General features: G+C 41.6%; 1 protein-coding gene and 1 pseudogene across 1 annotated transcript in view; one reads left to right on the forward strand and one right to left on the reverse strand.

The window, feature by feature from the left end:
- Positions 1-25,949, reverse strand: part of LOC145400251 (zinc finger matrin-type protein 1-like) — a 288,463-nt gene that overhangs the window by 227,998 nt on the left and 34,516 nt on the right. The window contains exon 2 of the mRNA XM_080272765.1: positions 10,719-11,249. Within this exon, the coding sequence (XP_080128891.1) occupies positions 10,719-11,249 (531 nt within the window). The remainder of the gene's footprint in view (positions 1-10,718; positions 11,250-25,949) is intronic.
- LOC145400324 (5S ribosomal RNA) lies at positions 20,932-21,050 on the forward strand (annotated as a pseudogene).

Raw genomic sequence — 25,949 nt, forward strand, 5'->3', positions numbered from 1 at the left:
AGGGGCGGATGGTGGGGGCATTTATGGTCCCCCCCCCTGGGGACTCCGAGGCTTGGTGATGAGACGCCATAATTTTTTGAATTTTGGAAAAGGAAGTGTAGTGTGTACTGTGCATGTAGTTTGGTGTAGATAGTTAGAGAAATTTGTACTGGAGAGCATGCTGGCCTACTCTCTGTGTAACTGAGACACTGAAAAAGTTCAGCAAAGGGGGATGGTCAGGAACTAGTCCTGAGGGCTGATAAAACAGGAGCTCCAGCACTCCCTGTCATCAGCTTTCCATCCATTTCGGGAGTACTGCCCTGCTCGACTGGTGCTACAGTCTACTCCTACTGACACTGCTACTGTGAGCAAAGCAATAGGCAGGATGTAGCTGGGGAAGATGGCAGGTATCTGGGTTGACTGCTGAAATGCTGAAGGCCTCAGGAGATATAGGAGTGGGGTTAGTTACTGAGATGATAAATACAATTACCAGTATATATGAGTGCATTGTCCCAGCTGACTGGTTGAAGAATGTGACTGTACATGTGTAAATAAGGAACAGAGATGCCCTGGAATGAGGAAAGTATAGAGGTATAAAAATTTTGGACCAGATAATGAGGGTAATGCAGAGTTACAGAAGATAGGATTAAAGAAAGAGTGAATACTGATGAGATGCAGTTTGATTTTATGCCTGGCAAAGGGACCAATGATGCCATATTCACTGTTCAAAATCTTAAGGAAAAATATACTGTAATGGAAAGAAAAGGTATCTGTACTTGGTTTTTGTTGATTTGGAGAAGGCTTTTGACAGGGTGCCTGGGGAGGTAGTGAAATAGGCAATAAGAAAGCTTGGGATCAAGGAGTAGTTGGTTAGAATCGTTATGGCTATGAATGTGGGTGCTCACACCCAGGAGAGAGTGAATGAATATTTGAGCAATGAGTTTTCCATGAATGTTGGCGTGCATCAGGGGTCTGTTTTGAGCCCCTTACTGTTTATCATAGTGCTTGATGTCCTCACACATGGCTTCAGAAATGGGCTCTCATGGGAGATGCTGCATGCTAATGATTTGGTGCTGATTGTAAAGAATGACAGGGAGGCGAAGGAAAGATTTTGGAAGTTGAGAGATAGGAAAGATTTTGGAAGTTGAGAGATGGTATGGGGCACAAGGGCTTGAGAGTAAATGCAGATTTTAAAAAAGTGATGGTATTTAGGTCTGGTGGTGGTACTGTCAAAGAAGAGGGAAAGTGGCCATGCGCAATCTGCTGCACGGGCATGTGAAGCATATAACTTCATCCTGTGCAGTATTTGTGTTAAGTGGGTGCATACGAGATGCAGAGGTATAAAAGGTAGACTGCGAGATGGTGCTTATTTTGTGTGTGCAGTGTGTCAGGGATTGCATGTGGAGACCGTCGGGTGTGATAGTATTGATCTTGCTGGTGAGGCTCTCCAGTGTGTGGAAGGGTTTTATTACTTGGAAGACATGTTATGTGCTGACGGTGAGGCTGGAGCTAGCTCTGTGGCTAGAATGACGAGTGGGTGGAAGAAGTTCAGGGAGCTGTTGTCTCTCCTGACAGTAAGTTCAATAAGTGGGCCATCCCTCCACATCAAGGGATCTTTGCATGCAGCAAGTGCTAAGAGTGTAATGATGTATGGTGGTGAGACCTGGGCAGTTAACCCTTTGAGATTCCGATGACTATTTTGATCATCATTTCAAATCCAACCTCAGAGATTCCAATGACACTTTTAATCGTCATTTTAAGAAACTTTTGTAAAATATTCACCATAAATCGAATTTACGCATCATAACAAAGAGGCTCTAGCATGATGTCATGGAATGGTTGCTCTATGCATGGTGGTACTGCACAGCTGGTCTGACTCATGGCTGTGTTTCTTTATAACTTTATTCTTGGTGAATATTTTTCTACAGCAAGATTTTGTTTTTTGCCTAACTTCAACTTGTCACTTTGACTTTTTTATTTTCTTTGTTTTCCTTTTATGAACATACTACGATAAAGTACAACTACTGTAGTCAGCTTCAAAATAACACCACAACCAGCATCCTATCATAAAAAGTGTATTACACTGACCGATCAAAGAAAAACATCGCGAATCGAATATGTGGCCGAGACTGAAGTAAAATTAGGCATCTTTTTCCTTTCACTTTACTGCACAAAGAAATGCAAAAATTACCATAATCTATATATCATTATTCTATCTATCTATCTATTGCCAGATGCCTCAATCCCGTTTGGGGTGGCCACAAACAAATCTCCTCCACGTCGTCCTGTCCCACGCCATTTCACTGCCCTGCTCCCAACTCACACCCCCCTCTCTCCTATACCTCTCCACCCCATCCCTCCATCTCATCTTCGGCCTCACCCTCCCTCTTCCCCCCTCCACCTCACTCACATACACTCTCTTCGGCAGTCTTTCACCCTCCATCCTCTCCACATGGCCAAACCACCTCAGTGTGTTCCTCGTAACACTTCCTATCACATCCACATCAACACCACAACGCTCCTTTATACTGTATCCTCATTCGTCAGCCTCTCTCTCCATGTGGCTCCACATTGTAAAGGTAATTTATTGTATTTTTGTATGGTCTAAAACAAATTTACATACCTTTACTCATTATTTCTTGTCGAATATTTTACTACGGCAAGATATAAAATTTTTGCTTTTCGCCTGATTTCAACTCGTCATTTTGACATTTTATTTTCTTTGTTCTCCTTTTCTGAACATACTACAATAAAGTACAACTATTCAGCTTTAAAATGACACCAAAACCAACATTCTATCACGAAAAGTGTATTCACACAGAGCGATCAAAGTAAAATAGAGGACTGTGAAGATGTGGGTCAGTGTGAGTGGCAGACTCTAGCACAGATGTAATCTGCCCGGCCCAGAAACCCGATAGGGTTAAGGAAGAGAATATTCACAAGCTCAAAGATACAGAAATGACAATGATGAGGTGGATGTGTAGTGCATCCTTGAATGCGAGGCCAAGGGGGGACTAGGTTTATGATGGAAGAGTGAGAGGAAGGATGGGACTGGAGTGTATTGGTGTTGTGATGAGGAAGGGTAGATTATGATGTTTGGGCATGTGGAGAGGATGGGAGATGACAACTAGGTGCAGAAAGTGAGAAGTGGGGGTTGGGTTGAGAGGGGCAGGTCACAAAAGACCCGGGAGGAGGTCAAAGAGTGTGACCTCAGGGATAAGGGACTGGACAGGGAGGCTGCTGGAGATCGAACGGCAGGGAGAGTTGCCATTAAACATCCAAGGCCTAAGCATACAAGCATGTTGGAGGCTTTATAAATAAAATGAAAGAACCGGAGTGGTGCCGGAGAGAGATGCCTAAACACAGCTTGTATAAAGATGTATTGGCACCCGCGTTGGTGCTGAAGAGGGACACCTTAATTCGGTGACACTGATATATCAAAGCTATTAGTGTTCTGTGACTCCCACTCTACCCCTTAAAAAGGGGATGGTGGACTACCATAGAAGGGCAACTTCTGCCTGCAGTACACCAAGTTAAATAATACTTCAGATCATCCTGGGGATACTCCTACTACTACTACTACTGCGGCTGCTGCTGCTGCTGCAGCTACTACTACTACTACTACTGCTGCTGCTCCTGCTGCTACTAGTAGTTACTACTACTACTACTGCTACTACTAATACTATTGCTACTACTACTACTACACTAGTACCAAGTAGTAATAGTATTAGGAGGAGGAGGTGGATGTAAGACTTTGGTGTGGAATGAGAACGATGTCAGGAATAAAATGAGTGGCTGTTGGATTACAAAGAAATACTGGTGAGTGGGTAGGATGAGAAATAAAGCGATGAGTGAAAGATGTGGAATAAGGGTTTCTGCTGACAATAAAGGTAAAGACAGTGTTCTTAGATGCTACGGTCACACTGAGAGAGTGGATGTGAATAAAGTGGTGGAAAGGGTACTTGTGAGTGAGTCTGAAGATGGAAGGTGGTGTGGTAGGCTAAGAAGATGGTGGATAGATATGACTGAGTGTTAGAAAGCAAGGTATGGAAGCTGAGGTTAAAAAAATGATAGGTGATCAAGTTGGTTAGATGAAATATGTGTGAAGGAGTACATAACAAAGGTTTGCCACCCCCCTTTTAAACTGGTATTTGTCAGTTACATTTTATTTGACAGGAAATGTGAATTGCATCTTAGAAGGAAGGGGATGGAAGGCTAGATGGTCATGCCTTTGAACCTGAGTCAGGATTTCGGGGGCTTGGACAGAGAGCAAATGAGTGAGTCCCATTTCATCATTTCTTTCTCTTTCCTTGATTACGGCATCTTACCTCACTCCCTCCTCAGGTTAGATGATGATGATGATCAGGTGAGAGAGACCTTGTTTAGAGCAAGAGAAGTGTGGGGGACCAAGACAAAAGCATATGAAAGAAAGCACGAGAGCATTTCAAACACGATGAGTTTACAGTGATTGGTCAGCATCCATGGTTGCACTGTTCCATGCTCTATTACTATCTGTTGAAATTTTTCAAACGTAAAATAGTAAGGGGTAAATGGGCATCTAAGTGAATGGTTCACAATCAACATGGGTGTGCAACAAGGTTGATGGCATTGGTAATGAATGGTGATGGATGGAATATCTCAAACTTGATGTATGCTGATACAGTACGTACTATTGTACTTGCAAATACCGGACAAGAGCTTGGTAGACTAGTGTAGACTTTTTGTAGATGTCTGTGAGAGTCATGCCCTAAGAGTAAATGTAACAAAAAGTAAAGTGATGGTTACTGAGACAAGGTGACTTCCAGTATGATGTTACAGTAAATGGAGAGACTGGAATTGATGAGATGGTTCAAATACCTGGGTACAGTTATAGAAAAGAGAGTAAAATGTGCAAAAGAAGTGGAAAGTATACTGACACAAGGAAGGAAAGTAGCTGGTGCTATGAAGGTCTTGATAAGAAACAGAGGCTTGAGTGTTGCAGCTGCACATGGCTTACATGAAGGAGTGCTAGTGTCAACTTTAACATACAGGTGTGAGACTATGGTGTGGCATGAAAATTAAAAGTCAAGAGTAATAGCTGTGAAGATGGGATTGCTGAGGAATGTATGTGGAGTGCAGAGAGTGGACTGGATATGGAATAATGTGATTCGTGAAAGATGCAGGACGAGGAAGTCAGTGGACACCTAAATTAAAGAGAGTGTACTGAGATGGTTTGGTTATGTGGAGAGAATGGATGACAACAGAGTGGTGAAAAAGGTATATCTGAGTGAATCTGAAGGAGGGAGGAGGCAAAGCAGGCCAAGAAGAAGGTGGAGAGATATGGTGGATAAGCTTGTGAGGAAGAGAAGTATGGAAGTTGGCTAGACTAAGGAACTGACAAGAGATCGAACTGGCTGAATGAATTTTCTGTGGAGAAGTGCATGACCATGGATCTGGCACCCCTTTTTAACATGACAGCATTTGAATTTATCTGTTGGACAGGTATAATGTATGTGAAGCTACAGCACGTGATGAAATCTTTTGGCCTATCAGATGGAGCCAGGACTCCGTGGGCTTGAATGATGAGTGAATGAAAGAGTGGCCCACTGACTTGGGCAAACTTTGGCTATCTGGATGCTGCTACTCCTCATCCTGCCCTAGGGTAGGAAAGGAGGTCTGGATGATGATGATGAATAAAGTAAAAGTATTTGAAAACCATACTAAAGCTAAAGTAAAAGTAATGATAAACATCAGTACTTTTTAGAAAGTAAATACCCACAAGTTAGAAAGTAGATACCCACAAGTTACTTACGTACAGTACTCAAGTGAATTTAGTAAATTATATTACAACTCTGACACTGACGATGACGTTAATACTTAACTAGCTACCTAATAAAGTCGTTACAATTTCATCCAACTGATAATAGCTACTGTAGTATCACTGTAAACTGAATCAGTCTCACTACATTACCAATCTACCTATCTATAGCCAGATGCTATAAGCCCGTAAGGGGTGACCATTTGTCTGAGTTACTGTACTTGTTTTATGGGGTTAGTTATATGGTTACTACCCAGCATTGTAAATGGCTTCCTGGCTTACAGGAAACCATTACACTTGTCACTCAATGTAAAGCCACCTGAAAAGGAAAGAAGAGTAATAAAAAGTAACAGGAAAGATAGAAATAGGAAGGGAGGAGGGAAGACATAGAAAAAGAATAACTATATTCAGTGTACAATTAATGGGGGTACAGTTCAATGGTCCTCAGGAGGTAGCTTTTTTTTTTTTTTTTTTTTTTTTTTTTTTTTTAAGTGTCCTACTCTGGGCATAGGCTTCACAGCCTGCTATCAAGGCCCAGCAGTCCTCCTACATACCATACACCTCTACATGTCACCACTTCGGCGCTAACACCCACCGTCCATATTGAATACATGCTAGGGCTGTCTCATACAGGACTGATGTATTGGTATTAGCGGGGGTATTTTTACGACATGTCGGCGGGTCTTCTGGTAGATCAGTAAAGCCTGATTTAATGAAATTCAAATCCTTAAACTGTTCCCTGCCCCAGCCGGGATTCGAACCTGGGTCCGTTAGGACTGCAGGCCACCTCTCTACTGATTGAGCCACAAGTTTGAGAACCTCTGTCTTATGTCATGGATTCCCCTCCCTCTCCCCACACAACCAAAAAGCACTCCACCAATGTTCAACTGCCACTTAATACCACTTCATTAAGCATACTGATGATGATCAGTAAACCTTTACACATACTGCACTGTATACAGTACTACACATTTCTATCTATCCATCTATAGCCAGATGTCATAATCCCATAAGGGGTGGCCATTTGTCTTTGGGTTAACTATTTTATGGGGAGGGGCACTAACCCTCCGTCAACCCACTTGTTGACATGAACAGGTATAGGTTGGTTATATGGTTACCATCCAGTATTATAAATGGTTTCCTGGGTTACAGGAAACCATCAGGTTTGTCATTCAATGTAAAGTCACCTGAAAAGGAAAGAACAATGATAAAAAGTGACAGGAAAGATGGGAAAAACTGGAAGAGAAGAGAACAGACACAGAAAAAGAATGATAAAGGTGAAGGAAGATGTAGGCAGCACTACAACAAGTGAATGGAAGATGGTCGTCACCATCTATGACCAACTACATGTACACTGTAAAAAAAAAAAAAAAAAAAAAAAAAAAAAAAAAAAAAACTTCTCTTCCACATTAACCCCTTAAGTGCTAACAAGATCGACTGATCCTTTTTCAGGATTACGCAAGGTACCGAATGTGATCATTAAATGGGCTTTGGGGAAAAACTTCGGACACTAGGCTTCGGCTCACGTATATCAGTGCAAACCAATGAGAACTAAGTCCTGAGTAGGGAGGAGGGAGGACCTGGGCCTGGGGGGGGGGGTGATTACCCCATCACCCTCTCACCGCCTTCCTCTACCCCAATACAGGCATACCCCAGTTTAACAATGTAATTGGTTAGGTAAAAACCCCATCATTACCCGGAGTATCGTATATCGGGGTACTTTTAACATGTAAAGTAGTGTGGCGTGTTTAATAGCCTTGGGTTTCCCCCCAAACCAAACTCAAAACCCACCCAAATGAGCCCAAAAACAAGTATAAAGCCAATCTACACCTGTCAAGGAAGCTAACCTAAGCTAACACCTGTAAATAACTCACTAAAACCAACAAATAAAATCCAAAAATCATCGTACATAAGTCTGGAAGAAATCAAGCTTAGTAAACTCTACCCCAAAATGACAATGTTCGCCCCACCTGTGGCTAAAACACATTAATCTAAGTCTAAAAACAGTTTATAAATCAACCTAAACACACAGTTCTAGTCTAAAACATCAAAATCGGTAAAAAAAAAAAAAAATCAAAACTCCTCGTTAAATTGGAGTTTGGCCATTGTTAGGCGGGGTATGGTGGTATTTCTACCTCCATCGTTAACCCGGGGTATTGCATCTAGGGGTATTGTATATCAAGGTATTACTGTACCTTTGTTCCCTCTCCATTGCCTCTGACCGCCTCCTGCTCCCTCCGTCCCCTTCCCCCGCCATCCTCCATCACGCCACCATGGTTTCACCCCCCTTTTCCCCCCATCCCTGTCTCCCTGGGGAGGGTTATATCCCCCCTACCCACCCTGTACTCCCTCTCTGCCTGTCGTCTTTGTCTTGTGGTGTCCGTCACCCACATTTATACCCCTGTACCACCCCTCCATGCCTCTCAACATCCCACTCCCACCCCTTGTAGTATGCCGTCTGCTTACAACTCACCTCCCCTCCCCCCGCCTAAAGTATTATACGTCATTGTTACTATTCATATCGCGTGTTTTCATTCAACATCAGATTATTGTTTGTGTAATTGTGTACACCAATGCACGAAACATAGAATGCATGCTTTTTCATGTTTCTGTGTGAATCTTTGTGTATATACCGCAATGTTTCCTGTAAATGTTAGTAATGTTTGTTTTTTTATAATAATACATTGTGTATTTGTGTGTTTGTCTTCCCCTTACACCATTATCATTATTTTGCATGCTTTAGCTTTTTTTTCCCCTTGAAATTTTTACAGCTACTTGATTTGACAGGTCTGAGGGGAGGGGATGGGGGGAAGGGGTGAGGGGTGAGAAGGAGTGGGTGCTGGAGTGTTACACCAAGAAAAAGATTTTGCATGCCTTTGCTCTTTTTTCTTTTTTTTTTCTTTTTTTTTGACAGCTACACAGCTATGAGGGAAAGGGATGGGGGGAGGGAAGGTAAGGAGGGGAGAAGTGTTAGGGGGAAAGGGTGTTGGGAGTGAGTGAGGAACACCAACATAATTATTTTGGATGCTATTGTAAAAAAAAAAAAAAAAAAAAAAAAAAAAAAGAGCTGGAAAATTCTGAAGGGAGGGTAGGGAGGAGGAGGGGGTTGGCGGAGGGGAGGAAGAGAGGGGGGATGATAGGAGTGGGTGAGGAAGATTATGAAAGGGGAGAAATGAAGGAGGAATGGGGTTGGAGCGCATAGAAAACTGGAGTCGCTCCGCCTGGAAGGGTAACTTTTTTTCAACTTTGCTGGGCTATAGCTCATGAACCAGTTGGTCTAAAATGCTCTGGTTTGTGGCATAAGGTGTGTATATTCAAGCTCTAACCCTTGGGCATAACGCTTTTTATATCTGTAAGAGTAGAAAAATCGGCTCCATATACAGGCAGATGTGCACGTTACATTTGCCGGTCAGTTTTCGAACATCAGAAACTTCACAAATGGCATCCCCCAAGGATTTGTTTTGTCCCCTACACTCTTTAACCTATACATGCACAACCCACCCACGCCCCACACACCACAGATACACACAGCTTCTTATGCATATGACATAACACTTATATGTACACACCAAAATGCAAACAAAGCCGCACACAACCTCCAACCATACCTCAACACACTACACGAATGATTCACCACAAACAGGCTCAAAATAGCCCCAGCCAAATCTACAGTGATCCTTCTCACAAAATGGACAGCAGAACACAGTCACATTCCACACCTCACCATAAACAACATTCCCTTACCCCCCCCCCCAATCCTTGGTGTAACATACAATACATCAATGTCATTTAAAAAACACATCACAAACATTAAAGATAAATTAACACCAAGATTCAATACCTTGAGTTCACTTGCCCATACAATATCTGGTATCAACATAGAAACCACCACCACAGTATACAAACAATATATACCTTCAGTGATGAATTATACAACCCCTGCTTGGGCTTCTAACCTCACTAAAACACACTACAACACTCTACAGACCTTAAAGAACAAGGCCCTAACTCTACAGACCATACAGAACAAGGCCCTAAAATTAATCACAGGCTGCACAGTTACTACACCCACAGATCACCTACACCAAGAAACCAATGTCCTCAAAGTCAAGGATCATCTAGACATGGGAGGCACCCAAATTCTCACTGCAGCCTCCACAAACCCACATCATCCACTACACTACATGGCAGCACATCCACACACATCAAGGAACATAAAACAACACCCAGCACACGATATCAAACACAAATACTGTCATCTCTCCCCCCTCGCCCGCTTCAGACCAGCTTCCAGAAGCATATCCATACTCAAATCACTCGCCACTCCATTCAGTCACTTAAAGACAACACACAGCTGCGTGCACGGCCTCCGGATATCCATCCTTCTGAATCCTATCTCCCTCGTAAGGACAGGGTCCACCTGGCCAGGCTGAGATGTGGGCATCATCCAGCCCTCCTAAGTTATCAGAAGAAGCTGGATAACTCTGTCAATGATGCCTGTCCAGGATGCAACACAGCACCCCATACTAATAAGCACATCATGGAAGACTGCACTGCACACAATCACCTATGTCAACAACACAACATACACTCCTTGAAAGCTCTGTAGGAAAGCCCGGTCTTGGCTGTGGCCTTCATTAGGAACTGAAGGCTGTTCAGCCAGACTGCCTAGTGAACAACTACTACTACTACTACAGATTTTCATGCCAGTACGGTCGATCGAACTGCGTATCCTAGGGGTTAAATAACAAAAAGTCTTATGGAATAATTTCCATGGTTTTAATGTGCACAGAACTTTTTTTAGTTACACACAGTAATAACAGCACAAATGGAGGTTCTAATGCACGGTACATTAAAATATAAAAATTAAACTAACCCTAATTTTTACAATATATCTATGAGACCATAAACCCCCTCAAGAAAGGTACAATAAGCTACTCACATGGTCTTTTGTTGGTGGGCTTTTTGGTAGGTGTTGCAGGTGGAGGGTCTGGCTCTCTTGTACGTGGGACCAGTGGACTGCCTGTCACAGGCTCCTTTGGCATTTGCTGTATATTTTGCTGCTTTTCTAGGCTTGATGCATCGCCCTTATTTTTGGAATCCACCTGTGGTGGTGGTGGCGGTGGTGGTTTGTTGTTGGGGAAACCACCATTGCTCTGACGCTGTGGCCGGACACTGTTCTGATCTGATGCTTTCCGATCCTGAAGAGGGTGGTGGTGTCTTGGATGGTGGTAAGGTGGCTGGTTTTGTTGGGGTCTAGGAAGGCGAATGGGAGGAGGAGGTGGAGGAGGTCGAAGTGAGTGAGGGAGAGGTCTCATTGGACGGTAATGAGGAGGAGGTGGAGGTGGGGGTTGAAAGGATGGGGACTCATGAGGAGGGATGGGTGGAGGTGGTGGAGGGTGTGGGGGACGACCATAGCCTCCCCAATAGTTACCATAGCCACCATAATGTGATCTGCTAGGGCCATACATACCTGTTCACAAAAATTACATCAGTAAATTCAGCTAATAAAGAACTAACACAAGAAAAGGCAATACAGTATACACAAGAAACTTCTGTGTGGCAATCATCTGTTTCTTAAACCTTTTTAAAACCGTACAGTACCGTAATATCTATCTATCTATCTATCTATTTATCTGTATCTATATCTATCTATCTATATATATATATATATATATATATATATATATATATATATATATACAGTAATACCTCATTATAACGGACTAATTGGGGTCGAAGCCACTCCGAAAAATGAAAAATTCCGATAAAAGCGACATCTGGACTTCCCTCTGCTAAATCGGACTTTTTCCGATATATCAGACATTAGTCCAGATAGCATGAATGGTTTTTCCACAGTTTTGACCATCACTGTGGTACTGTTCTGTGTTATAACTTCACTACATTAATCAAATAGCACAATATATATAATACAGTAATACTGTACTGTACACTGACAAACATGTCTTTTATTTGCCTTACTATTGTGGTAGGTGGGGGGCGCTCGCGATCCACTCACTCGATGTAATGCTGCTCTCGGGTGTCTGCCCTTTTCTCTTCATCTTTCTTTCCTTCCACTCTCTTCTGTCTTTCTTTCCTTCATTCTCTCCTTGTCCTTCTGCCTACGGGTGACTATACACTCCCTCTTCTGTCTTTCTTTCCTTCATTCTTTCCACTTCTTTCAGCCTGTGGGTGACTCTACACTGAGTGACAAGCCAAATGGTTTCCAGTGCACCAGGAAACCATTTACTACACTGGGTGGTAACCATATAACCAAATTTTGGCGCCTGGTGGTTTAGTGGGTAATTATTGCACTCCAATCGAATTGACCCGGTGAAGGTTTATATCCAAGGGATGGTTGGGGTTGATTGCTCATGTAATGCCACTCAGGGATGAGTGAGGCTAGTCACTCTCATCTTAAATGTCGGGACCAACTGCCTAGCCACCGGGCTCCTACACTCCTCATGGGGCAATGTAGGACTGGATGATGAATGAATGAATGAACTGTGGTGAACATAGCTGAAGTGGTCATGCAGTCTGGACTGCTTCCGGCTTTATCAGACCTTTTCTGAAAAATAGGAATTTAGTCCGGTAGCGCCTTGATTCCGATAAATGCGAATTCCGGTCTACTGAAGTCTGTTACACTGAGGTTTTACTGTATAGATAGATAGATAGATAGATAGATAGATACAGATGATATATATATATTCTATCTATCTATCTATCTATTGCCAGAAACTATAATCCCGTAAGGGGTGGCCATTGGACTCTGAGTTATTTGTTTTACGGGAAGGGGCACTAACCCTCCACCAACCCACTTGTTGACATGTAGGGAGCACATATGGTTTGGTTATAAGGTTACCACCCAGCGTTGTAAATGGTTTTGTGGCTTACTGGAAACTACTGTGTGTATACAGTATGTATATATATATATATATACTGTATATGTGTGTGTGTGTGTGTGTGTGTATCATCATCATCACCATCATCAACATCCAGACCTCCTTTCCCACCCTAGGGCAGGGTGAAGAGTAGCAATGTCCAGACAGCCCAAAATTGCCCAATCCAATGGGCCACGCTTCCATTCACTCATCATTCAAGCCCCCGGAATCCTGGCTCTATCGGATATGCCAAAAACATTCACCACATTCTGTAGCTTCACATAGACGTATCCGAATGAGTCAATCCGGATGCTGCCACATTCAAAAGGGGTGCCAAATCCCTGATCATGCACATCTCCTCACAACATTTATCCAGCCAGCTCGATCTCTTGTCAGTTCCCTAGTCTCACCGACTTCCAATCCTCTCTTCCTCACACACTAATCCTCCATATCTCTCCATCTTCTCCTTGGTCTATCTCACCTCCTCCCTCCTTCAAATTTGCTCAGATATACCTTTTTCACAACTCTATTCTTATCCATTCTCTCCACATGACCATACCATCTCGGTACACTCTCTTCGATTCTGGTGTCCACCGACTTCCTCACTCCATATCTTTCACGAATCACATTATTTCGTATCCTATCCACCCTCTGTACTCCACATACATTCTTCAGTAATCCCATCTCCACTACTCTTACTCTTGACTTTTCATTTCCATGCCACACCATAGTATCACATCCAAGTGTTAAAGTTGGCACTAGCACTCCTTCATGTAAGCCCCGTGCAGCTGCAACACCCAAGCCTCTGTTTCTTATCAAGACCTTCATTGCATCACCTACTTTACTTCCTTGTGTCACTCTATTTGTAACTTTTTTTTGCACATTTTCCTCTCTTTTCTACCACTGTACCCAGGTATTTGAACTCTCTCACCAATTCCAGGTTCTCTCCATTCACTGTGACATCACACTGGAAGTCACCTTCCCTCTCAATAACCATCGCTTTACTCTTTTCTACATTTACTCTCAAGGCATGACACTCACAGACTTCAGCAAAACTCTGCACTAGCTTACCAAGTTCTTGCCCGGTACTTGCAGACAGTACTGCATCATCAGCATACAACAAATCTGAGATATTCCATCCATCACCATTCATTACCAATGCCATTCCTCTCTCCATTACTCATGTTTTTACTTATCTCATCACCCCATTCATATATATATTGAATAACCAAAGGGACATCACACAACCTTGTCGCATGCCCACACCAATCGTCAACCATTCACTTAGATGCCCATGAACCTTTACACATGCTTCACTACCATCACAAAAACTCCTGACGACACCTGGCAGTTTACTATCTACACTGTACATGCGCAGAACTTTCCACAATCTTTCTCTGTCCACTTTGTCGTTTGTTTTTTCCAGATCCATGAATGCCATAACACCTTATGGTCCTTCTCACAAGCCTTCTCTGCTATCTGTCTCACTGCAAATTTTTGATCCACACATCCTCCACCACTCCTAAAACCTACCTGTTCATCACTCACTAGGATTTCTGATATCTCTCTCACTTTCTCTATAACAATTCCTCCATATACCCTCCCTACCACACTCAATAAACTTGTGCCACAATAATTCTTGCACTCACTTTGCTCACCTTTATTTTTGTACAGGGGTACAATCACAGCCTTTTTCCACTCTGCAGGCACAGTTTCACTCATCCATGCCTTCTTACATATCTCCAACAAGCACTTCATTCCACTCTCTCCACTACACTTAAGCATCCCTGCTTACACCTCATCAACTCCAGCTACTTTCCCATTTTTCAGTTACTTCACAGCACTCTTCACCTGTGCGAGTGTCACGTCTCCTGGTACTGCATTCCTTCTCTGCAGTCCCCCCAAACCAATTATATTTACAGCCACTCTGCTCTCTCTATTCCCATTCACCAGGCTTTCAAAATATTTTTTCCATCTGTTCCATACTTCATCTCCAGGGGTTAATAATCTACCACCTACATCCTCCACACCATCATATTTCTTTCCGCTTTCCTTTCTGCATTTCTTTCCAGAATAACTTCCTATTTTCAGAGTAGTTCGCATTCATTTTTCTTCCTGGATCCGTTCTGTTGCTAAAAAAAAAAAATAAAAATAAAAAATAAAAAAAATTACCTCACTCTTTTTCTCTTCACTAGTCTCTTTACGTGTTTCTTGCTCTCAATATATTCAGTTCTTATTTCAACTGAACCCCTGTCTTGTAACCACTTTAGCCACTTCTTCCTCCTTTCCTCCACCACTCTCTTAACCTCCTCATCCCACCATGCAGAACCTTTCTTCTTTGTTGTTACTCTTGCCACACCACACACCGCTTTTGCATTCTTAACTAAGCAATCCCTATATGCATTCCACAGGCTGTCTAGACCCATTTCATTCCAATTCACTGATTCTAACTCCTCCTCTACTTTGGTCCTGTAATCATCTGCCATTTCTTTGAGTCTCAGCTTCTCAACTTTCGGTCTTTCTCCTTGACTGCTCCTTTCTCTCCTGATCCACCTCACTCCTCTCAGCTTGATCTTGCATACCAAAGTCATATGATCTGACAGACCTCCACATTGTCCTCTCTCAGTCCTCGTATCAGCAACCATTCCCATCATCGACCTCTCTACGAGCAAGTAATCAATCAGGCTTCTTTCAACATGATCCCTGTTCCCTCTACACATACATATTTATGTGCATCTTTGTGTTTGAAATATGAGTTACAAATGCACAGCCTCCTCTCCTGATACATATCCTTTAGCCGCTTCCCATTATCATTTTCTCCTGGAACTCCATAAAAACCCTTTATGTCATCTTCAGGACCACTGCCTACTCTTCAATTCATATCACCCATTACGATCACTTTATAGCTCTTGGGCATTTCTCCCACTACTTCATCCAGCTCATTCCAAAACCTGTCTTTCTCTCTCTCACACCTGTCCTCACACAGTGCATATGCTACAATCACTGCCACTTTCATCTTCTCAGACTTGAACTTGACAAACTTACACCTTGAACTGACACATTTGTAGTCTCTCATTCCACTCTGTCACACCTCATTCATCGACAAAGCAACTCCTTCCTTGCATCTTCCTCACCCATTCATTCCTGATCTTACACATTTCACACCCTCCCACTCCTCCACTTTACACCCTTTCATCTTCGTTTCACACAATGCCATCACAGCATACCTTGCACTCTTGAACATTTTCACCACTTCCACCCTCTTGCTCTCCTCATTCACACCTCTCACATTCCACATGACCATGTGAATCTGCTCATTTGGTTGGAGCCCTAGGCAAGTATTGGGCCCTCCAAGGCTCTCTGAAATGACTGCCATGATTAAGTGATTTTGGATAGGGGAGTTTGGGTGACACTTAACCCTGCCAGGAACACCGATTATATGGTTACTACCCAGCGTCATAAATGGTTTCCCAGGTACAGGAAACCACTTGGCTTGTCACTCAGTGTAGAGATCATATGGCATCTCTACAATGAGTGTTTAAATAATGGAAGCCCCCATCCACAACAACAACAACAACAAAAATAATAATAATAATAATAATAATAATAATAATAATACCAAGACATTCAAACCTCGATTCAAGGGACCTCCATTTAAAGGATTTCAGATTTAGGGGATTTCATATTCTACCTGACAAATGGACAAGACCGTTCAAAAATGATACGTAATGTCTAGATTATACACATTAATATGTTTCTTTATACAGTATCCACAAAAAAAAATATTCATAATCATATAAATAAGTAAGGTAAGTGAAACAATCATTGCATTTCATAATAAAATTGTTTTTATACAGGGTAAAACAATGGACATTTTCAAGTAAGGGACAAGCTGATTCCCCATTTAGTCCCTTAAATCGAGGTTCAAGTGTAATATGAACAAGAGGTAAGTAACAATAGAGATTTTGAAGTCAGTAAGGCATCATGCAGCCATGTAATTAAATGTCTAACAGGTACTTCTTTATCTTTTTTTTTTTTTTTTCCATAAAACAATGGTAACAACTGGTATTTACTAGATGGTAATATACCCTGCAATGCTTGCCAGTCCCAGTACACAACACAGGAGGTCCTTATTAAAGTCACAAATGAGTTCCAAAATATAAATTTTTTCCATGCAACTAGTCCTATAAACTAGGAGAACTAGCAGATCAGCTTTATGGGTAACAACTGAACATTAAGAGGCAACCTTCCTGTAATTTACTGTGGCCTAATACTACATGTAATTTACTGTGGCCTAATACTAAAATGAGCATCAAAAAGGTGACTTATAACATGGACATAATGTACAATAAAATCTACAGGCTTCACACTCAACACTGCAATTGAATTAACAAAAACTCATCTGAATTGATGATCACTACTCTTAACTGTTCTGGCAGTCCAATATCAGAGTGATGTTTATGCTCATGTAATGACTGTACTAACTCCTTATAAACTCTAAAATGTCACAAGACTAACAAAATTATACATGTCAAAATCTTTTGGTGTAATCAAATGTTTCAAAGGAACACAATTAACTTTACAATTCTGGAAAGAAATGATGAAAACCTGAAAAGGTTTCAAGGATCAAGATACAGGCTTTCTAAGATAGTACAATCCATTGATTTTGTCAGATTAGAGGTTGAAGGGATGGGGAAAAACAAACAAAAGAAGACTGTGCCAGAGTTGGTCTGTTTTGAATATTATGATAAAAATACTGATTAATTACTGAATTAGAAAGTTGGACAGCAAATGATAAGAGTGTGTGGAAAGATGACTACGCATTTTCACCATAACGAAGACAGTGAAAATTTAGAGAAACATTTACAGTGGCACCAAAGTTGCTAGAGAATGATGACCTAATGAGGATGACTTAAAAAAAAAAAAAATTGGAATGTCTCTGGTGGAACTCTTACTGAGCTTTACGGTATATCCATTGTACATCACCCATTTCACCACCATTAAAAATGTTCTAAACCACTGGACATTTTTGTTTGTTCTTCTTTGCCCTCTGAAAAATAACCAAAGTGATTCTTAGGCAAAAGAATGCCAAATCTGTCAGGAAAGTGGTCCTGTTTTTATTAAGATCTGTCTATATTTTAAACCTAGCTGCAGCAAAGTTTAATGTCATAAGTCAAAGTAAACTCAATCATTACTCTGTAAAGAATGTAGGATAAATACCAGAAGAGACATACACATCACATAATACACAGATTACAGAGATAATAATAAAAATTTAAAGTTATGCTCATGAGGAAATGCACTTAATGTGTACCAGTGTGTATATATATATATATATATATATATACAGTATATATATAAATATATATTTATATATATATATATATATATATATATATATATATACAGTATATATATACTCTACAGCAAAGTTTAATGTCATAAGTCAAAGTAAATTCAATCATTCAGTAATTTAATTTGCTGGCTGACAGAAGCTGCTGTATTTGTACCACTCAAGTTTTGTAAAGAATGAAGGATAAATACCAGAAGAGACATACACATCACATAATACACAGATTAGAAGGATAATGATAAAAATTTAAAGTTATGCTCATGAGGAAATGCACTTAATGTGTACCAGTGTATATAAATATATATATATATATATATATATATATATATATATATATATATATAAATATACTTTATATATATATATATATATATATATATATATATATATATATATAAACACACACAGTAGAACCTCTTTGGTCTGGACCCCTTTAATCCGGATTTCTGTTAATCCGGACAAAATTTAAAAATAATAAGCTCCAAAAATATGTTGAAAGTAATTCTAAAGTCATTTTCAGTATCGGCGCGGAAAGCGATCGTCATTCGTTTAGTCTCAGATCACGCTAGGTCGCAACATGGGCGCCTGTTTAAACACACGCTAGCATTCGTTCCATCAACTAGTTCACCAACCATTTATATTTTTACGCTGTATGTCAAAAGTTAATCCTCCTTACCATGCCCCTTAATGCAAGTGTAGCTTCTACAATGAATAAAGGTGTTAAAAGGAGGAGTTTGCTTACACAGAAATGGGTCAGAATATTCTGCAGTGTTTAGTGATTACTGTAGGTTATTTTTTGTACTTAAATGTGCTTTACTTGTACATCAAACATTAGCTTCTTGCCCATATGGGTGTTATCAATATGCCAAAGATGACAATGTATTTTTTGCCTACATAAATTTTATTTTTATTCCAAATATTAGTTAATTAATTAATTAATTTTTTTGCCTACACGGGCCTTAGTCACTTACTACAATTTAAAATGTAGGCTAGTTTCTTGTCATGGCCTTACTTGTAAATTAAGCAATACAAAACTATCATACATGATTAGTTTTGTTATTTTAGTATCCTTTCATCTTTTGCAGTTACGTAGGATTGACATATGCCACATATGTTAATAATTAACAAACATACCGTATGTAGATAGAGTTTGGTATGAACTGGAGATTACCCTGATGGTCCGGACAATCTGCTAATTTGGACAACCCTTCCCCCCATATAGTCCGAATGAGAGAGGTTCTACTGTATATATATACTGTATACATATATATATATACAGTACCCTCGCGTCCAACACACGTTAGTCCAGCACGATTCGGGTCCAGCACGGAGAACAATTAATTAGTATTATTTAATACGATTTAATTACTGCAACACGAATGTGTTAGCATAACACGCACAGAGCTCCGAGAAGTGGGCGAAATCCGCAGAGTTCACTCTAGCACGATCATCCCCAGTCCAACACGGTCATACTGGACATTCCCATGATGATGATAGCCAATGAAAAACTTCTGACCAAGTAGCCTTCCCCGCCCACTATCGTGACGTGATCGTGATGCCGCCCAATTAAAAACGCTTCTGGTGTCACGTGATGTTTTGTTTACATTTCTCCCGCCACAGAGCTACTCAGTTGCATAATTGCATTGGAAGGTGCTTTTTTCTTGCTGCATTTTCTGCTCCACATGGAGAGAATGGAGAATGAAAGACTGACTAAGAGGGTGTATGCTGGTGAGGTGGAGGGAGGGAGAGGGAGGGGTAGACCGAGGATGAGGTGGAGGGATGGAGTTGAGAGGTATATGAGGGAGAGGGGGGTGAGTTGGGGGGAGGGGAGTCAAATGGTGGGTGACAGAGTGACTTGGAGGCGTTTTGTCTGCGGCCACCCTTTGCGGGATTAGGGCGTCGGGCTATAGATAGATAGATTTTCTGCCCTTGTTACTGCATTTTACCCTGCTCACGATGCCTAGGAAGCCTTCTGAGAACCCTAAGAAGCGTCGGCACCTCCCTCAGGCCACCAAGCTAGAAAGCATCGAGAGGAAGAAGAAAGGGGAGAGGAAAGTTGACACTGCCAAGGCCTACGACATGAATGAAGCCAACGTGATCATAATAAAAAACTTAAGACAAGATCCTGGCAGCCGAAGGCTATCACACGGCACTTCATACCAGGTTTGCCAAGGATACGATAGTAAATCGGAACGGTAACGTGGTAAAATTGCCGACGATACCACGGGCATTTGGAATTCATCTGGATGGATTCCTGCCGAGCATACGACGTGGAAAACAGTGTGACCAAAACCCAGGCGACTCGACAGAGAATGTATCATACTACAGCATTGACCATTTAGCCTGACACTGAATACATATTAATATTTTAGAATAAATATCAATCGTTTTGAAACCCTTCTCATCGGCGTGCGTACCAGTTTATAAACAAAGTTGCTTCTCCTTATTCCCCACCGAGTCAGCAACAGCGATCACTTTCCACAGTCACGAGACGGGGCTCTGGCAACAGTGTGAGAAGCATGCACTTTGCCGAGGATTACAGGGCTAGGACAGGCAGAAGCAGGACCTTCCATGGCTATGGACGAAGATAGTGATTCTGAGTGTGATTTCGAAGGATTTATGAGGGAGGTTGAGGAGGAGCAACAGCCATTACCCGCTAGTGACGCCAGCAGCCATCCTCCGGGGACCCAGTAGGACTAACTACAGCCTTGGATACCACCTTCCATTCCCAGCAAGCCCACCAACACTATCCTAAAAGGTTAGTTATCATTCATAGCACAGTACCGTTTATTATAATTACAATAGTACCAATATATGTATAGGTATATGGTAGGTATTTAGGGTGACTTTTCCGAGGTTTGCTGACATAATTCATTTTTCCCCATAAGCTGTATTGTTAGTCCAACACGTTTTTGGTCCAACACGTGACCCATACCACGTTGAGTACACCGCTTCCCGTCCGATCAGCGAAGTTAAGCAACGTTGGGTCTGGTTAGTACTTGGATGGGTGACCGCCTGGGAACACCAGATGCTGTTGGCATCCCTACGTGTGAAGTGGGGTTGGTGGAGGATTAGTGCCCCTCCCTGTAAAAACAATTAACTCTAAGCCCTTGGCCACCCTGTGTGGGATACATGGCGTCTGGCAATCAATGAATGAATATATATACATATACATATATATGAAGCCTCTGTGGTACAGTGGTAGAGTGTGCGTTTCGTACACGGGTGGACCAGGGTTCGAGCCTCGCCAGGGTAATAAACTTTGGGAGTGTTTACCTGGCCACGTACTGCATTGGCGGACACAAGGGGTGCTGTGGTTGAACCAGTGTCGCTTACTATAAAGTATGCTTGCACTCAGTAGGCTTGCGCGGGCCGATTACACTTGGTTCACAAACTACACACACATCCAAAGCCACTACAATACTAAAATTACACTAACAAGCACTTCTCACCCTATATACAATCTCTGCTAGACAGCCTAAGCCACTTGCTAAAGATACATTGGCTGTATAGTCCCGACGTCGGTCGGGATAGGCCGGTCCTGCAGTGGATACTCAAATGGCTGCTGATGATGATGATGATTCATATATATATATATATATATATATATATATATATATATATATATATATGTATATATATATATATATATATATATACATATATATATATATAAACATATACAGTAATCCCTCTACTTTCCGGACGCCCACTTTCTGGACATCCCCACTTACTGGACATTGTGGGCCTGGACCATCGGAACCGAAAATAGCCAAAAAAAGAAAAAAAATCCAAATTTTTTCCCACCCGTAATTTGAAATTGCCGCACGACGCCAAACAGCTGCTTACACCATGGCCCCTTCACCCCTTCCTTCCTTCCCTCTCCCCCCTTCCCTGTCAGGGTTGCCGTTTGTTATTTTTCATTACCAAATGTGGGCCAATTTGGTAATGGAAAATTTGTTTTGTAATGAATCAGAATAATGCATTACCGTCGGATTTTTCACATGTATGAGGATACACAGGATGGAGATGGTGGATTGTTTGCTCTCTCTGATTAATCTGCTACCCTACATAGTGTGAAAATAATTAACATGCTGTTAATTATAAGGAGAGTGATTACATGTATTTCCACTTGTATATATAATTAGTGAAGAATAAATGCTAGCTTTACAAATTTGGTAATGAAAAGTTAAATTTGGTAATGAAAGTTGAGGAGTTTGGTAATGTGGCCGTTGCGATCTGGCAACTCTGTTTCTCAGACATCAACAGTTACTCTCTAACTTTGATTGTGAATAGACACTGGAAGCCACACGTGCTCGTTTTTTGTGAATAAACATTGAATATACTGCAATACCTCGCCTCTAGACCACATGGGAATTTACAGTGTTGTGCTGTTTAAGAAATTTGAACTTAAGAGTGCAAAGGATCAACTGTGGAGTGCAAACTGGCAGTGTATCTGGCGGTTAGAACTGCAGCTGTGCAGTTAAGAATAATGTGCAGTGTTAAACAATTATAATTCACAGTGCAAAGAATTAAGTGCAGCACAACACTGGATTACTGTACATGCTTCAGGAGCATTTTCACCACTGCCAAAACCTTAGAAAGGCAGCCACAAATGTGATGTAAGAACCCAGGCTGAGATACAGTCACTTCTAATTCCTCATTCTTTGGTTCCTTTTCATTTATTTCATGTTTTATGTCCATTATTGGTGTGAATAGGGTCTTAAACAGGTTTAAATAGGTGCTATGCATGTCCGGTAGGGAGTTATTTAGGTGGCTTTCAAAGTTAGGCTGGGTTAGGGTCTATAAGTACCAGTCCAGGAGGCTGGTGCCCACTATCCGGACAGGACCACTTTCCAGACGTGCCTTTGGCTCTATTACGTCGGATAGTGGAGGGATTACTGTATATATATACTACATTATATATATATATATATATATATATATATATATATATATATATATATATCCATCCATCATCCAATCCTACATTGCCACATGAGGAGCGTAGGAGCCCGGGGCTAGGCAGTTGGTCCCGACATTTAAGATGAGAGTGACCAGCCTCACTCATCCCTGAGTGGCACTACTTGAGCAATCAACCCCAACCACCCCTTGGATATAAACCTTCACCTGCTCAATCTGATTGGAGTGCAATAATTACCCACTAAACCACCAGGCGCCAAAATTTGGTTATATGGTTACCACCCAGCGTAGTAAATAGTTTCCTGGTGCACAGGAAACCATTTGGCTTGTCACTCAGTGTAGAGTCACCCACAGGCTGAAGGAAGTGGAAAGAATGAAGGAAAGACAGACGACAGAAAGTAAAGTCACCCATAGGCAGAAGGACAAGGAAAGAATGAAGGAAAGAAAGTCAGAAGTGAATGGAAGAAAAGAAGGATGGAGAGGAAAGGGCAGAAACCCGAGGGCAGCACAACATTGAGTGAGTGGATGGTGAGTGCCCCCACCTACCACACACACACACACACACACACACACATATATATATATATATATATATATATATATATATATATATATACAGTATATATATATATGATAGGAAGCATTAGGAGGAATACACTGAGGTGGTTTGGTCATGTGGAGAGGATGGAGGGTGAAAGACTGACGAAGAGAGTGTATGTGAGTGAGGTGGAGGGGGGAAGAGGGAGGGGGAGGCAGAGGATGAGATGGAGGGATAGGGTGGAGAGGTATATGAGAGAGGGGGGTGTGAGTTGGGAGCGGGACAGTGAAATGGCGGGGGACAGGGCAACGTGGAGGTGATTTGTTTGTGGCCACCCCGAACAGGATTGAGGCGTCTGGCAATAGATAGATAGATAGATAGATAGATAGATAGACAGATAGATATACAGTATCTACCTATCTATCTATCAATCTATCTATCTATCTATTGCCAGATGCCATAATCCCTTATATAGGATATATATATATATATATATATATATATATATACAGTAAGTATACGTATAGTGTATGTATATATACAGATAGATAGATAGATAGACAGATAGATAGATATACCTGTACAGTATATAAATATATAAATATATATATATATATATATATATATATATATATATATATATATATACTGTATATAAATATATCTATCTATCTATCTATCTATCTATATATATATATATATATACTGTATCTATCTATCTATCTATATATATACTGTATTATATATATATATATATATATATATATATATATACAGTGGAACCCCAGAATTTGTATACCTCTCTACATGTTCAACTTGGTTTTTGTAAAGCTTTTTCTCCCAAAAATCACTCCAGTTTTCGTACAGTGATCCGTTATTCGCACTAAGAGATGCGGCATCGTAGGTGCCACATGGTTGCCAGTCTATCTTTGTCTTCCACCAGCTATGCATCAGTCATATGTTTCGTTTCATTTGGTTTTTAAAGGCTCCAACATGCTTGCATGCGTCTGGCCTTGGTCACCTAATGGTGGCTTTCCACGCTGCATGATCCATCACAGCCTCCCTGTTCAGTCCCTTAACCCCGAGGTCACACTTAATTACCTCGTCCCATGTCTTTCTCGGTCTACCCCTCATAACCCCACCACCAATATTAACACTTCTCACCTTCCTCACCCAATTAACATCCCCCATTCTCTCCACATGTCCAAACCATCTCAATCTACCTCTCCTCATCACAACATCAATACACTCCAGTCCTATCCTACCTCTCAACTCTTCCATCGTAAACCCAGCCCCCCCAGACCTTGGACGCAGGGACGCACTACACATCCACCTAATCATTGTCATTTTTGTACGTCTGAGCCGGCAAATATCCTCCTCCTTTACTGCCCAGGTCTCGCTACCATACAGCATTACGCTCCTAACACATGCTGCATACAAAGACCCCTTAGCACGTAGGGGGAGCCCTCTCAATGTCAGAAGAGGCAAGAGCTCCCTGAACTTCTTCCAACCACTTCTCACCCTAGCCACAGAACTAGCTCCAGCCCCACCTCCAGCACACAACATGTCTCCCAAATAACAAAACTCTTCCACACACTCAAGAGAGTCACCAGCAAGTTCAATCCTTTCATGCCTGACAATTTCCACCTGCTCTCCCCGACACGCCGTACACATAAAATCAGCATTATCTCGCAGTATACCTCTGATACCACTACATCTCTTGTGCACCCATCTATCACAAACACCGCACAAGATAGAATTACTTCCCACGCCCTTATGGCAAACTGCACATGGCCACTCTCCCTCGTCTCTGACAGTACTGCCACCAACCCTAGATATCATCTTTTTTGTTTTATCTGTATTTACCCTTAAGCCCTTGTGCCCCATACCATCTCTCCACTTCCTAAACCTTTCCTCCGCCTCCCTTTCGTTCTCTGCAATCAACACCAAATCATCAGCATACAACATCTCCCACGGGAGTCCCTTTCTAAAGTCACATGAGAGGGCTTCAAGTACCTTGCTAAACAACATGGGACTCAAAACTGACCCCTGATGCACACCAACATTCACGGAAAACTCATCACTCAAATCTCCATTCACTCTTACCTGGGTGCAAGCGCCCACATACACAGCCATAATCACCCTAACCAGCCACTCCTCCAAGCCAAGCTTTCTCATAGCCCACTTCGCCACCTCTCTAGGGATTCTGTCAAAGGCCTTTTCCAAATCAACAAAAACAAAATACAGATCCCTTCTCCTACCAATATATTTTTCCTGAAGCTGTCAAACAATGAATATGGCATCAGTGGTCCCCCTACCTAGCATAAACCCAAACTGCATCTCATCAATATTCACTTTTTCTCTAATCATACCTTCTAAAACTCTCTCCATTACCTTCATTATCTGATCTAAAAGCTTTATACCTCTATGATTTCCTCTTTCCAGGGCATCACCCTTTCCCTTATACACATTTACAGT

Source organism: Coenobita brevimanus, chromosome 51 (genome assembly GCF_032717465.1).
Source record: "Coenobita brevimanus isolate Jiangsu-jjx chromosome 51, ASM3271746v2, whole genome shotgun sequence".
Lineage (NCBI taxonomy): Eukaryota > Metazoa > Arthropoda > Malacostraca > Decapoda > Coenobitidae > Coenobita > Coenobita brevimanus.